The sequence below is a fragment of the Argiope bruennichi genome, chromosome 3, assembly GCF_947563725.1.
Source record: "Argiope bruennichi chromosome 3, qqArgBrue1.1, whole genome shotgun sequence".
Lineage (NCBI taxonomy): Eukaryota > Metazoa > Arthropoda > Arachnida > Araneae > Araneidae > Argiope > Argiope bruennichi.
Genome location: NC_079153.1, coordinates 73955758 through 73971781, shown reverse-complemented (window position 1 = coordinate 73971781; position 16024 = coordinate 73955758). Strand labels below are relative to the sequence as shown.

Genomic DNA, 16024 nt, shown 5'->3' with positions numbered 1-16024 from the left:
TTCTTTTCCTTCTTATGCAATATTTATTATCCAACATCTTAAATTTCTATCTAATACTTACTCGGTATGGGTCGAAGAACATCAGGAATCAATACATCGACTAGATTTTGATAAAATTGATAATCTGTTCGCTTTATGAATTCTTTAATAGGGTCAAAGTTCACTATTTCTAACAGGAAAGGCTTTATCACATCAGGTTCACTATAAAAGAAAGAACTAATAAATAAAAGAATAAAGAATATTCAGGGAAAAAATTCAATTATTATGGTTATTGTAAAATTATGATTAAGTCACATGGGCGGTTTTTAAATGCAATTCATAATTTTGAACAGTCAGATTACAATATTATGTAACAATTGAATGAGCATCCCCTCTACTTGTCAAGGGATGCTGACACAGAGAATGTATAAACCTCAACACATCCAAGATCCACCACCTCCTATATACAATGGATCTTAGGTGAAATTGAGTTTTAAACATGCGATTCTCTGGTCCTCAAGTTAAGAAACCACTTGATCAACATGAAGACAAAATTCAAAAATTATAAAGGCATACAAAAGAGCCTATACACAAACTCTGATTAAATTCCTATTCCATGTATTTCAAGAAATTTTAATACAATTAACTGAAATTTATGCTTGCTATAAACAATTCATCTTTCACTGATATTTAACCCCTTATGAATGAAAAATTGAATGCATTTTCCAATTTGTCATTTAATTTAAAAATAAAAGATATAGAAGCTTAACTGATAATTCAAATTTCTATGAAATTACAGACTGTAATGAGAAAGTATAAAAACTTTTTCATCATTTAATATCAAAGTTAAAACTCAACTGGAAATCAGCCTTGGCTTTAATTATGAATGTGAAGCTTATACTAATCAACTATAATATTTATTTAACATCAAATTTTTCAATCTGTGCATGTTGTATACAATTTAATATCAATTTACTTAATTATATGATTAACTGTGATGCATTCATAAAACCTGATGCCAAATGAATAGCCCTAACTATTACTATTAAATAATTTTATTTTGGTTTGAAGTTGCTGTTAATCAAATAAACTATGCCAAAATGCAACAAACTAACTGTTGCAGCAGGAGAAAAAATCCCCAAGAAATGGCATACAACAAAATTATGAGAGAAACACCCTAAATGAATTCGCTAAAATTAAATTATAGAAGGAACTAATAGGTATTATTAAACAAATAATATTTCAAGCTTACTTTGATTATTTAACTAAAACCACAAAATACTTCATATTTTGGAATTCAGAATTGAAAGTTTTTTTATATATATCTTGATGTTTCAGAATGACATCAAAAATTTTTTGTAACTGTACTCTTCCCACTTTGCAACTAGAGAAGACAATCATGACGGAGAGGGTTAATAAATAAGGGGGGGGGGGGAGAGTTACACATGAATTAGCAAATGATGTGATAATAGACTAAAGTAAACCTGAACTTTTTTACAAGACTAAATAAATTATATATCAATGCACTAAACAAACTTAATGTTTATATAAGAATAAAACCCAGCATTGAAAAATGAATTTAGCAATTTTTTAATCATGTATTATATTTTTTTCTTGATTTTCTTTTGTTTAATGAATCATTTTTTTCACAACCTAAAAACTCAGAAAAAATGGAGTCTAAATTATGAATTTAATTATTGAAATGATAAATTAAATAAAGTACCACCTACAGGCAATGAAGAAATAGACATTTATAGAGAAATGTGTTACATTAATTACAGCTGTTTACGTATGTCAGCATTTAGAAAACATTTTTAAATATGCAAAATCTTAAAAAGACACTTCAGATAAAATTAATGATATTGCAGTTAAAATTCAGAAGAAAATCTAAAAAGTATTACACTTTTCATTATAACTGGTTATTTTTTTTTATCATTGTTATTCTGAATAAAAAGACTTTTCATATCTGAAGATAGTGCAACCTAAGAGATAACTTTCAATAAATGAAGCAATATTACAATAGTTTATATTTATGTAGAACTGACAGCATAAATTTGCATCTGAAACTTAATTTTGATTTTATATGAGATATTCTCTGCCTCAAAGATTTTCTAATAAGTAATTCAAATTGTAAACTTCAAGAGAATTATTTATTTATTTCGTTTGAAAATATAAAGCTATTCACTCTATAAAATCTTAATGTTGTTGTTGAAATAAGATATATAGCCCACATAGATTTATAACAAATTTTACAGAACCGGATATATATGTAATATATAATGTTAGTTCTGAAAAAGAAATTAATAATTCACATTAACATGTTTACCTTTTAGACCTGTTTTCAGTAGAGGTGTTCCAAAATGCATGCCAAAGGCTTTCGACTTCTGAAAATTGAAAATTAACCACAGCTTCCAAAATATTCTAAAAAAGTATAGTATAAAAATAATAAGAAATATTTCATTTATTAATAGTCCATAATTCATTATTACTATCAATCATTCATTATCATTAAAACAGAAACCAAATTTCATAAGCAATTGCTAAAACAATTAAGACTAAGCAATTGCTATAATCTTAATATAAATAAAAGTCAATTTAGCTGTACATTTCTGTATGTTTGTTCTAAATTTCACTCTAAACTAATGAAATAGATTGCACCAAACTTTTTATATTTATATTTTAAGACATGAAAAAATACTGTCAATTTTTCTAGTCAAAAGTTCATTAATTAATTAGAAAACTATATAAATTTTGCCATTTTCCTGTACAAACTTTGTAATAAATTACCTCACAAAAAATAACGACAACTTAAAATTCAAAACTTTACCTTCTTGTGATAGCAATTTTATTTACATTTAATTTTTAATCTTTTCTAAATGTAATAAGCAATTGCAAATATGTAGATAATTTTCCAAACTAGGAAAATTTTCGATACTCTATTGCTAGAAATGGTAAGAATTCAAACTACTTTAGTACATTTTTGTTATTTCAGCTTCATTTCTTTCTCATACATGAAAGATACAAAAAGAAAATATTGTTATCATCAAAGAATCTCAGGTTTCTCTGAGTTTAAAAACAAACAAACACAATAACAGAATTGTTTGTGTGCAAACATATCTCGAAAACAATTAATTAGAACTAGACAGAAAAAATTTTGTATGAAGTTTTTAAATCAAATTTGCGTATTTCTACAGAATTTTGAATGGCATTCATTCATAGAAAGTTTGTCTGTCCTAGTACAAGTGAATAAAATAAGTATAAAACACAAAGAGCAAAATGGATAAAATTTGGTACAAAGTTTTGGCAAATTTTGAAAAAAATTTGTTTAAAGGGTTTGTCCACTGGAGTGTATATGTAATAATTCAAAATCATAACACATTAAGTAAATGAAATTTGGACATGATTTCTTTACTCATACTTCTATAGCAAATTTTAGTCTCAAGTGATTGGAGAATAAAAGGTGTCCATAATCTGTTTTAACCAAGGATTACCATTATTTTTATATAAGAATGAGATAATATTACTTTCATTATAGGAAATGTGAAAAAATTTCAAGGAAACCACTCCCATTTTCTTTTTACATATTTTTATCAATTTTTTTCACTCATCTTAAAGGAATTCTAAAATTTATCTATTAAAAATAAACTTGCAGATGTTTGAAAGACTTTATACACTATAATGTTTTATGCAAAATAAGTTTTTGACTTAAAAAAATAAGTTCTTTAAAAATTGTTTGTTTCTAGATGCACTTGTACTCGAGTGCTAATATTAAATAGGTTCTAACTTTATCCCCATTACCTTTAAATACATTCTTACACTTAATTAATTTTAACTTTTACTCACAAACAGTGGAATAAAAGTAAGACTGAAAGTTTGCAATAATTAATTAAACAATAAGCTTTTCATTAGTGAAAAAACATGTAAATTTCATTCTAAGCAAAGCTGTGTATTTCATCTTGTTATTAAATTAAAGCACACACACATACACAACACACACACACATGCATGCACACACACACATACCTAAAGACAATTTCTTTTATTGAAATGCATGTTTTTATCACAATAAATATTTTACAAAGCAATTGTCTTTCATATTTTTAGAAAACTACAGATATTTTGCTTACTGTAATAATAATCAATCAACATAAGCAGTTTTCCATTCCATAAAATCTAACTTCAGACCAATTAATTTTTAAATATTATATATATATATATATATATATATATATATATATATATATATGTGTGTGTGTGTGTGTGTGAATAATGTAATGTATCTTAATGCAATCAACATTGATCCGAATGTGGTTTTAATTACTATTAATTGCGTATTGAACGCCATAGTTGTAATGAATTCCATGAAGCTCTTCCTTCCACCTGTAACTTAGAGAAACAATCCATACATTTTTACCTGAAGCATCCTTTTTTATAGTTTTCAAAAGAAAAAAATGCTAATTTTATTTATCACTGACTTGACTATCTATTCAAAAGCAAAATACAAAGTATTCTGTTATGTGCCAGAGAAAATTATTCAGAATTATTTTCAAGTAACTTTGACAATTCACAGTACCTTTGCTTAAATATAAACAATTTTGATGGGAATAGTACAATTATGTTCGTCTAAATTAGCTCTGAGATAAAACAAATGTATACATTGTTTTATCCAATGCATTAATTCAAGCTATTAAATCAATTAATTTTGCAAAAGGAATTAATTCAAGCTATGTCCTTAAGTAAGTTACAAAATTTGTGCTTTAATGCATAAAATGAATTTAAATCATATTTACTTCACAATGTTTCCTATAAGCATCTTTGAAAAGAGTAATCTTCTCTAAAGTAATTCCATTAGGCAAAAGATTGGCATCAAATTCTATCTCCACATCAGGTATTGCAGTGGAAGCATCTCCAAGATAGACATGATGAGATTTGGGCTGTGCTGAAGCAGTATGTTTTTTATCAGATTCATCAGATTCAAAAAACCTTTTACCATTGCAGTTATTATTATTCTCAACATTAACATTGCGTTCAGTTTTTAACCTATAAGTATATATAGATATGTATTAAATCAATGTGTTTTTCAGCATTTTCTTCAAACATTGATTAAAAAGTACAAACTTTGCTTACCTTCGCATGTGCATAAAAGAGTTGTGCCTGTAAGTAGTGTTGACAATATCTTCCATAGCTTTGTTTATTGATGAAGATGGTTTTAAACGTATTCCATAATAATGATACTTTGAATTTCCTCTATAAAGCGAAAAAAAAATTTATATAAACAAAAAAAAGATATAAAAAGAAATTTGTGTCAATTTTTCATTGATGCAAATTTCTTAGTGTAAGTAAAAAATTAACAAAATGAAAACTGAGAATAGGATTAGTAAAAAAGAGTCTGGGCAGAATTCAATCAATGTTGATCAATAGTAAATCATAATATAGCAGCTAACAAGATTTACAAAAACAAATAAATAAATTTGTCAGTGCATTACAGATCAGACAGTTTGACATACAGCTATCAAATTTGGCACATATATACCATTGAGAATGAGAATAGGCAGTCTGGAGTAATTTTTTTGAAATTTTAATTAAAAATTAAACTGAATTTTGGCATTTTTGCAACAATTTCAAAAAATATTGCAGCACAAAAAATATTTTTACAGCCTCTTAAATGATTTTTACATTGTCAAAAACTTATGTTTTCAATGATAACAATTTATAATTTTACAAAATATTCATTGAATTAAAAAAATTATTAAAATATTTCTTTGCTTAATTTTTAACAGTAGATTATACTATTGTCCTGAAATTCCAAGTGCTTTCATTGTTTCATCAAATGGTTAATCATGCGATTTTTTGACAATGTTGAAAGCTTAAGAAGAAGGATTCAGTTTGTATCTATGTAGTTTACATGATAAATAAAAAAGTAAAGTTACAAAGCCATTAAATTTACAAGATAGATAAATCAGACATTGATATTTTTAATAAATCTATGATCACAGTTAGAAAAGTTTATGTGTACAATGAACAAAACATATGGAAACCAATCAAATTTAATTTAATTAAATTTCATTTAATGTCAGGTAATTTGACAAATTTATGGGCATGAAATTATAAAAATGATTAAACTAAAATAAAATATAATCAATATCCATAGCAACGAGCAGATAGCCAAAAGTGACTAATATCTACTAATAATAAAGAAGAAAAAGTATGTTATGTTGGCACACCAGGCCAAACCATTTAATCTAGAACTAACAAAATTCTAAATCAAATGGTCTAGCCTCTAAATAAAACTTTGAAGTGTGTAAATGTGCACCTCAGAGAGAATTTTCCTAATTTTAATTAATTAAAAATTAAATTGCATTCTGGCATGAAAACTTCCAAAAACATGTAAAATCCATTATTATTGCACAAAAATAACTTTTACATGGTTTCAAAATTTTTAAAAAATGTCTTTTTATTGACACAAAATTTATTAATCGAAGAATTTTTCTATTTTAACAATTCTTAGGAAATAGTTTCGGCATAATGTCCAACAACAGATTACATTGTTGCTCTAACATTCAAATCATTTTCATTATTTCATTAAATATTCAACTGCTTGTTTTTTTTTTTCATTTCTGAAAATCAGAGAAGAATTTTATTTCATATCTAAGTAGCTTAAAAAACAAGTACAAAAGTGAAGTTACAGTATTGTCAAAGTTAGATGAACTGGACATTTACATTTTAATGATATCATGAGAATGATCTCGACTAGAAAGGTGCATGTACACAATAAATAGAACTTAAGTAAGAGAATTAAAATAACATGGCTTTAATGTCTGACAATTTGGGAATCATGGACATGATGTTATATCTAAACAATTAATTTGAAATTAAATATGCATCCGATGAATCAACATATCGCACAAGGTATCAAATATATTAGGAATAAAAATGATGTGTGAGTCAATGCATGTTTATTAGCACTCTTCAAGACAGACTATTAAATCTAGAGCTAACAAATTTTGCTTTTGGATATGCTTTAAAGATGGAAATGTGTTCCTCACAGATTTCTTTAAAATGTTTCATTACAATTTTAATTAATTAAAAATTCAATGAAATTCAAATGCTTTCTGACCATAATTTTTTTAAATATTATAGCACAAAAATTATATTTATATCATCTTGAAATTAAAAAAAAATTATATCAAATTAGGAAGATGCATAGTAAAATGAGCAGAAAGTCTAAGACTTTTAAAATAGTACAAGTTACAAGTCTATCAAAACCTGATGTTTAACAGTACTTTGCTAAAGACGTCATTAAGAGTAAGCAATATAAATTTAACAACAATAAATAAAACGAATAAAAATAAATAATAATAAAATTATTATTAATAATAATAATAAAATAAATAATAAAATTTAACAACAATAAATTTCCATGGAACAGCTGGTCTTAAACAGCAGTTATTATAAATATATTTCTTACGCATTATTTAATTAGTTTTTTTAAAAAATTCTATTACAAACTTTGCTTAAATCTTAACTTGCATGCAGGTGAACATCACTAGTTTATCTAGTTATAATGAATACAACATTCATATAACAATCTACGAATTAAATAATTATGAATCAAGCAAATTGAAAACTCTAATACTAATAAAATTGAAAGTCAGTTTATTTGTATAATAACAATCTATAGAACACATTGCTGAATCTACAACTACTAATATGGGATAAACTTATTATGGAAAGTGGAAATGTGCACTTAAAAGCATTTTTTTTTTTTTTTTTTTTTTTGCAAATTTTAGTCATTTAAAAAATAATTTTTAGGCCACTTTTTTTGCTAATAATTTCCAAAAGAATAAAACAATAATTTTTAAATCATTTAGAAATGCAAAATTTTTATCTTTGTAATGATGTTAGCTAATATTCTGCAGAGAATGACTGAAATTTTTTTTAAAGTAACACCTATTGCCCGTAACTCAGCACCGTTCAATAAACTGACAAAATTCCTCATTACATCATCACAAAATATTCTGCTTTTGCAGGAAGGGATGGATGGTAGTGTTAGTCTTCATTTTTTTTGTCCATTTTTAATACTCAAAGTCACTTAAAAAAATGCAATTTTCAATAATTTTTTTTCCCTCAAATTTTTAATGCTTAAAATTACAAAATTATTATGACCATGCTCTAATACAATGTTTGACCACCTTTACTCCTTTAATACTGCATGGATACTATGAGATATTGGTAAGTGATATGAGGAATTTGAGACCATGACTAATGAACTACACAATCCATAACTTAAGATTTGATGGTACTGGATCTAGCTATTTGATAGATGTTCTATTTCAACCTACAGATCCCATCGGATCGATATCTAGTGATTATACCACCCAAATAATCCAAGTAACATCGCAATCATACTCTTGAAACTATCCGCCAACAATGCCAGCTTTATGACAAGGAGCACTGTCCTGCCATAAATGTTCATACCCAACAGTGTTCACCATTAACATAAAAGGATGTACCTGATCTACAATGACACTTAAAAACCTTTAGGCATTCAGACATCATTCCATAGTAATCAAAGAAGCCATAAAATACAAAAAACATCTTCCAAAACATTATATTATTTTCACCAGCTTGAAATGTTGCAGCAATACAGATAAAGTCAGTTTTTTTTTTTTTTTTTTTTTTTGCATTCTGCCACCTGCATGGTGTAAATAAAAACATGACTCATCAGATCATATGACTCTTTGTCAGTCATCTACTACCTTATCCTTTTGTTACTTAGAAATACAGAGACGCATAGCTTGCTCAAGCCAGATACAGTTTGCTCACAGATCTTTGCAGTTATTCCTTAATTAAGACCACCCACACCCTCTCTGCAATTTGATGTACTGTAGTTCTTATGTTAGTCTCAGACAACTCTAGCAAGTCTCCTTTGAGTCTCCTCCTTGAGTCTTAAGAAGAAAATGCAAAGACTATTTTTGTAAGATAACTGCTTTAGAAGATATGAACATTAATTTAAGTAGGCAAGTCTTAATTTTTACCCATCAAACAACGGTTAATTCTATTTTTGAACTCTCTATTTGAAACCAACTTTTTTTACCTTTTTTTCCTTTGACTGAATATACTTTTTAATGAATAAAGAACTATTTCTAGAAAACATTCAATTAAGTACTCGGAAATTCGTATGAAGGTGGATTTACATTGGTTGTTGCCTTTAGACAATAAGTAATAGGATCGTTTTCTGTACCATGTACATTAGGTTTGTGAGTGTGTACATAAGTTAAGTAGGCAAGTCTCAATTTTTACCCATCAAACAACGGTTAAGTCTATTTTTGAACTCTCTATTTGAAACCAACTTTTTTTACCTTTTTTTCTTCTGACTGAATATACTTTTTAATGAGTAAAGAACTATTTCTAGAAAACATTCAATTAAGTACTCGGGAAATTCGTATGAAGGTGGATTTACATTGGTCGTTGCCTTTAGACAATAAGTAATAGGATCGTTTTCTGTACCATGTACATTAGGTTTGTGAGTGTGTACATAAGTTAAACTGACCAAAATAAATGAATAATCATAATTAATAACATGAGGCACTCGGTTGTGGCTAGCAGTAAAAGATAAGGAAAATATAAATACATATTGTAATATCAACTTTCCGTTGAAATGATATATTTTATTGAGTACCAAATTAGTAAAATATTATGATATGTGAATAACACAGAAAGTTTTTAAATAAACATTTCAGAATCATTTATAAAGGGCTATCAACAACTATTTATTACTTCAAAATTATGTAACATAATAAATTAACAAATATTACCTAGTTCCTAATCTCCTAGTTCTCAAGCCATTGAAGACCATTCTTATGAGTTTCCCAAAAGATGCGGCATTTAAGGGCTCCATTTTTTGTTCATTACAGTGCTTTAGATAGTGACTATACATTGTACTTCTAGGAACACTCATACCATCTGCCATTTCATAGTTGTCAACAAGCCATTTCATCTTAAAAGAAAGTGTTGCATATTAAAGTATAGTAAAATTAGTCAAAAGCATTAAAAATTAGCAATATTTTATATCTACCAATATGAAGATATAAATTTTTATTTAAAATAAAACTATGTAATAAATATAGCAAGTTTCTTAAATAAAAATGATGTATCAAACAAATAAAAACATTAGAGACAAAAATTTCTTAATCTAAAAAAATATATATAAAAAAACTTACAGAAGCAGCTGATAGACGGGAACTAGGGTAACAAGACATGTGACTATTTTCCGATTCTGTCATGTTGCTTTCGTCCAACACTTGAAAGACATCCTGGTCTTCATTATAAGACTGGCAACCACTATCCTGGGCCCGGTCTTCATTCACATTCACCTAAAAATGAAATTTAATAAAACAAATTGCAATAAAATGATTAATCCTAATTTTTGAATTTCCTATCATTTAAAACATTACTATCAACAAATGAGAAAAATTATCTTGACATATCAACCTTTTTTTTTTTTTTTTTTTTTAAACTTTTTAATAAAATCAGCAGGAATAGTCTTCATGAAACTTTCTTGCACAATATCTATTATAAATGTACATGAATGGCATGCCATTTGGGAACAATAATTATGAAAGAACAAATTATTATGCAATTTTTGACAATTAATTGCTGGTATATGACTGATATACAAGTACAAAAAAATTTTAAAATCTTGGATGCATTTTTTCCAACTGATTAAAACCAAAATTTGAAAACAAACTATAATCGTAGTAACAAAATCATATATCAAATGTCATACATTTAAATAATCATGTTTATATAAAATCAAAGGCATAAACCAACAGATATTAATTCCTTGATGGAGTTGTTTCCAAATTAAATACAGATCTGCACTTCAGATGTGTATCGTATTTAATTATCTAATTATCTTTGTTTTGTAGTTCTCATGTTAACTTACATACTGACAGAAAACTACACTATTGGTCAAAATTATTGCAAGTTTGAGAAATTTCACATTTCTTCAAGAATAAACCTCCTAAAAGTAATATATATATTTTTCATTTAAAGTGATGTTTTCTAGTATAAATATGTTGGAGAAGTTTCAAGTAATTGTGCCATCCCTTGTGAAGTAATCGTCTGCTAAGATTATTTCATCCCAGTAGTTTATAAAATCGCTCCGATTGTGAAGGATTTCATTTTGTTTGTTGTGCTGTCGAATTGCATTTACTGTGCATTGCTTTTCAATTTAAACATAATTTATTTTTAAGATGTGTAGATGAACTCGTGAGAAGCGCCAGGCAATGCTATATTGACACGATTACGCCGTAAAAATAGATCTGCAAGTTCTGTTATACTTGCAAGAGAATGGAATGAGTCCATGTCTGTCATTGCTAGTGGATTCTCTGTGAAGATGGTTAAAAGGCACAAGTACCTAGAAAGAATACAGTACTGACGAAAGCAATGTGGAGAAAACTATTGGAGTGGACCAAGGTGCACAAAAATTGGAGTATTTCAGAATGGAGACAAGTTATATTCAGCAACGAAAGTTGCTTTTCTTTAATGTCTGACAAGACTGGCCACATTTGGCATAAAGAAAAGCAGATCATGAGGCCAGAATGCCTGATCGGCACATCAAAACACCCAGAAAGGTGGGGGTGCATGTCATATTAGACAACTGGATGACTTCATTTTGTACAGAGAACCATGAATGGTGATAAGTATGTTGGTTGCTGAAGGATCAATTGATTCGTAGTGCTTGTGACATATTTCCAAGGTAGAAATGTTTATTTCAGCAAGATCTGGCACCCAGCCATACATCGAAAAAGGTAAGACAAACTTAACAATTAATTTTAAATTTTATTTTAGTTCAGTTCTGACCTCTATATTGAAACATTCGTTATTTTAGGTTAAGACTGCGTTTGCAAAACATGGTATTAATGTTCTCGCATACCCAGGAAACTCGTCAGATTTAAACCCCACTGAGAATTTATGGAGTATAATGTGAAAGAAAATAACTGAGAATCATCCCAGAACAAAACGAAAATTTCAGAAAACAATAATTAAAGTTTCCCACCATGATATACTGTTGCAAAACCTTGTGGATTCCATACCTAACAGAGTGCCTGCTGAAATTGAAGCCAGAGGCGGCCCAACCAAATATTAAATGCTTTTCAGTTAACTTGAACTCTTTTTTTTTATCATTTCTGATCAAAAGAATTTGAAATTTTTTCTTTATACTGATTCCAATACTGATAATCTGTACATTTTGCTTGCCTTTTATTCTTTTTGAAATTAAATATTTTTTTATTCAATTATTTAATTCTATCTTGCTTTTAGACAAATTTAACGCATTGACATAAAAAATATCAATTTAAATGAAAAAATATTACTTTTGAGGGGCTTATTTTTGAAAAAACGTGAAATTTCTCAAACTTGCAATAGTTTTGACCAGTAGTGTATCTCTGAATGGGTTTCCTTGAACATTTGATAGAAATCTACAAATTTTGTACATAGACCATATACCAATCTTTCACACAACTAAATCAAAGCATTTTTGACCTATCAAGTTCACAAACAGACTAATTCCAAAAATATGTATTTTAGACTCAGTGATGTCAGGAAAGTCGAGGTTGTTTAAAATTTTCTGATCGAATTTTTTCGGTGCATTATGTGTGTGTGATGTGATTACAATACTTCATTTTTGAATACTTCATATATCAGAAAGTAAAATAAATTTAATAAATAAAAAAGGCAACACATAATACTAATGAAAGGAGCATATTACCTGGGAATAATTTTCTGAGTTGCTAGTAGAATTATAATATGCTGTTGAATTAGGAGTGTACATGCTTGCTGTTTCTGGTGTTGTATAAATTGAAAATGTCGTCCTGATTGAAAAAAAAAAAAAAAAAATACAAATATATATTTAAAAATTTCCAATGCAATATACAAATGCATCTTATATGAATATAAAAATAGGAAATTGAAACATAATATTTAAAAATATCATATCAATTTTAATTAACTATTAGAAATATCAATTAGAAAGTTGATTAACATTTATAAAAAGGTTAAAATCAATTGTATTGATCAGCCATAATTCACATTCAATTCATAAAAAATTACCACTTAAATATATATTTTTTTTAATCTTATAACACTGTAGTTTATTATCAAGTCTCCATACAAATTGTTTCAAGGAATAATCTTGTCCTTAAAAGTTAATTATTAGCTAGTCATCCTGGTTGATAATATGCAGTGCTCCAAAAGATAACTTATTAAAAATAGTTGGCCAAAAATATCAGTTACAATCTTTAGAGAGAATTATCTGCATATAATGATCTGTAAGTGATTTTGAAAGTTATATAAGAAATGGAGAGTAGATGAGATCAGGAGAAACAAAAGTATGACTAATATGACCTAAAGATATTGATACTATTTTATTTTAGACAGCTAAATTATTTTTATTTAATAAAAAAATCTACAAATGCCCTTCATTACATTCTTGTCTGTGAAAAATGCAATGCATGCTGCCATAAACAGCATTATAGAATCTTTGATTATTAGTTGATTACATCATATCAAATGTTAAGAGATTTATTGGTTATGAATGAGATATAAGTAACTTAATTTAAATGAATAGAAGGAGCCTTACACATACACAAAAAAAATACACTATCATTTCCCCAGATATATCAATATGATGCTTAAACAAAATAAATGAGTTTTCTCTGCAAGGTGAAAATAACTTTCAAATAGTGATAGTTATTTGCATGTGATAATTTTTTTAAAAAAGTTAAGTTTTTACTAATATAAAAGATCAGTTGGAATCCCAGCAACATGAATACTTACATCTGACTGTTGGGTGCAGAAAATACATTAGTCCCACCTCCCTCATCAATATATTGCACACAGGAAACACCCTGAGCACCAGGTACACTTATTTCATGCCTTTCATTATCCTGACTGGGTACTATAGAACAGATATTTTAAATAATGTCCATTAATAGTATTGTTAATAGTATAGAACTGTTAGATAAAAGAATGGAATATTAATATGTTTGAGCATTTTATTATTAATGGTAAGTAAAAAGCAGTCATCATTATTATTATAAGAAATGCATTGTTTTCATAACATAAAATACATATGGCAAATGCATTAATTATTTGATTAACTAGCATTTCTGTCCTGATGTGCAGTAGACCACTGAAATAAAACAGATTTTTCAGAAAAATTGCTTGTTTTAAATTCCAGTCTTCATTAGGTCAACATGAACTAAACAATGACAGATGAAACAAAATTAACCATCTGTTTAATACTCATTTGTAATTATCTACACAAAATTCACTAATGATGCTATTTTACCAGCATATTGATTTAATCATAAAAATGAAATAAAAAAATCACTACAAGTATAAAAATTGGTACATATGATAATGGAAAAAAGTAATTACAAAAGCAGCAGACTGAACTGCTCTTTTCAATTGCAATTTATTGGAATCCAATTAATTATACAAAATAATTCAATATCTTGAAAAACTATAAAAATACCATATGCTAATTACTATACCATTACATAATACAATTAATTTTGTCCAGATATACATTGGTATTTTTATGTACATCAGATAGTTTTGGAATAATGAAGACTAAAGATCATATTATTTCTATAATCATGTACAGGAAATTTTGATACAAACAAAAATTAGAATTTAGAATTCTTAATACTGCATGAAAATGATGATGAAAATTCATTAATTTTCATTTCATTCATTAATTTTATTAATTAATTCATTTTATTGAAATAATAAAAGAAAAAAATAATAATAAACATTTTAAAGTCAAATTACTGTAATGACATGCTTGAGAGATTAAGATAATTGTAATTAATTGAAAGCTATCAAATACAAATTTTCAATATTTTAAACTTATTGCTAGTTTCATAATTCTTTAGAACTGTATCATGTTAAACTTTTGGCAACATATAATAATCTCTTTACATTGTTGCAATGAAATGAAAATTATGTTAGGATGAAAGTATCACAAGATGTTCAAACATAAATTTAAAAAAATTACAGTAGTGAGATAAATTCTGTAAAAGACTTTCTTTATATGATAGTAAATGTGCATTACACAATAAATGTGATCTATTACTGAAAGATTCACTTACAGTATCCCTAACATACAAAATAAGTCTGTATATATCTTAACACTATTAATTTATATGCATTATTTTTGTAGATAAATTATAAACATACAAAAATATCAATATTTGAAATTTCATATTATATCAAATAATGCCTTTGATATATACTCTTTGCATGGGATTTAGAAAGAAATGTATACACTAAAAGTATTTTTACATATATATTTATTATAGGTTTTACCTGTAAGTGCAATAAAATGTGGAGCTGACTGAGCAGTGAGAGCTTGAAAGAGTACTGACTGCTGTTGGGATTGCTGTTCTGAAAAAGAATGAGCAACAACTGCAACTTGTGCTGGTACAAGAACTTTGGCTAGAGATAGGGGAGCCTCTTGTGCTGTAATTTCTCTTGGGGATAAAGAGTTGGATTGACATGAAGTTGTAGCAGTCTGGAATATATATTTTAAATTTAAACAGTTATATAAAAACATCATAGCACAATATAATTTAACATTAATGATTAAACTAATGATCTAATTAAACTAATGAGCCTATATTTTTCATACGGTTAAAAAAATAACTTTAAACATTTTGGAAAAATGTTCTACTCTGCAACATTTCTTATGGAAGGTTTTTTTTTTTTTTTAATCATTATTACATCCAGGAAAAAAAACATACGGATTTTTAAAAAAGTGGAAATATTTCTGAGTGATTTGCATTAGCAGGTCAGAAGATAATAAATTTCTTAAATTTGATATACAGCTACATTTAATGCCAAACAAAAAAATCAATAATACAATGAATAAATTTTCATTATAGCAATCACCACTTCTAAAATAAATAATTACCCTAAAGAGTGACATGCAAAAATTAAATTCTGTTTGGAACATTTACCACATTATATTCTTTAA

At 27.0% G+C, this 16024-nt stretch overlaps 1 protein-coding gene across 3 annotated transcripts in view; it reads right to left on the bottom strand.

Moving 5' to 3' along the window:
• Nucleotides 1-16024, bottom strand: part of LOC129964117 (DNA-binding protein RFX2-like) — a 52827-nt gene that overhangs the window by 16346 nt on the left and 20457 nt on the right. For all 3 annotated transcript variants that reach the window (XM_056078805.1, XM_056078806.1, XM_056078807.1), the window contains 9 exons: nt 15358-15562; nt 13822-13942; nt 12755-12857; nt 10203-10355; nt 9798-9979; nt 5107-5226; nt 4770-5019; nt 2306-2400; nt 62-201 (listed from right to left, as the gene is read on the bottom strand). In XM_056078805.1, the coding sequence (XP_055934780.1) occupies nt 62-201; nt 2306-2400; nt 4770-5019; nt 5107-5226; nt 9798-9979; nt 10203-10355; nt 12755-12857; nt 13822-13942; nt 15358-15562 (1369 nt within the window). The remainder of the gene's footprint in view (nt 1-61; nt 202-2305; nt 2401-4769; nt 5020-5106; nt 5227-9797; nt 9980-10202; nt 10356-12754; nt 12858-13821; nt 13943-15357; nt 15563-16024) is intronic.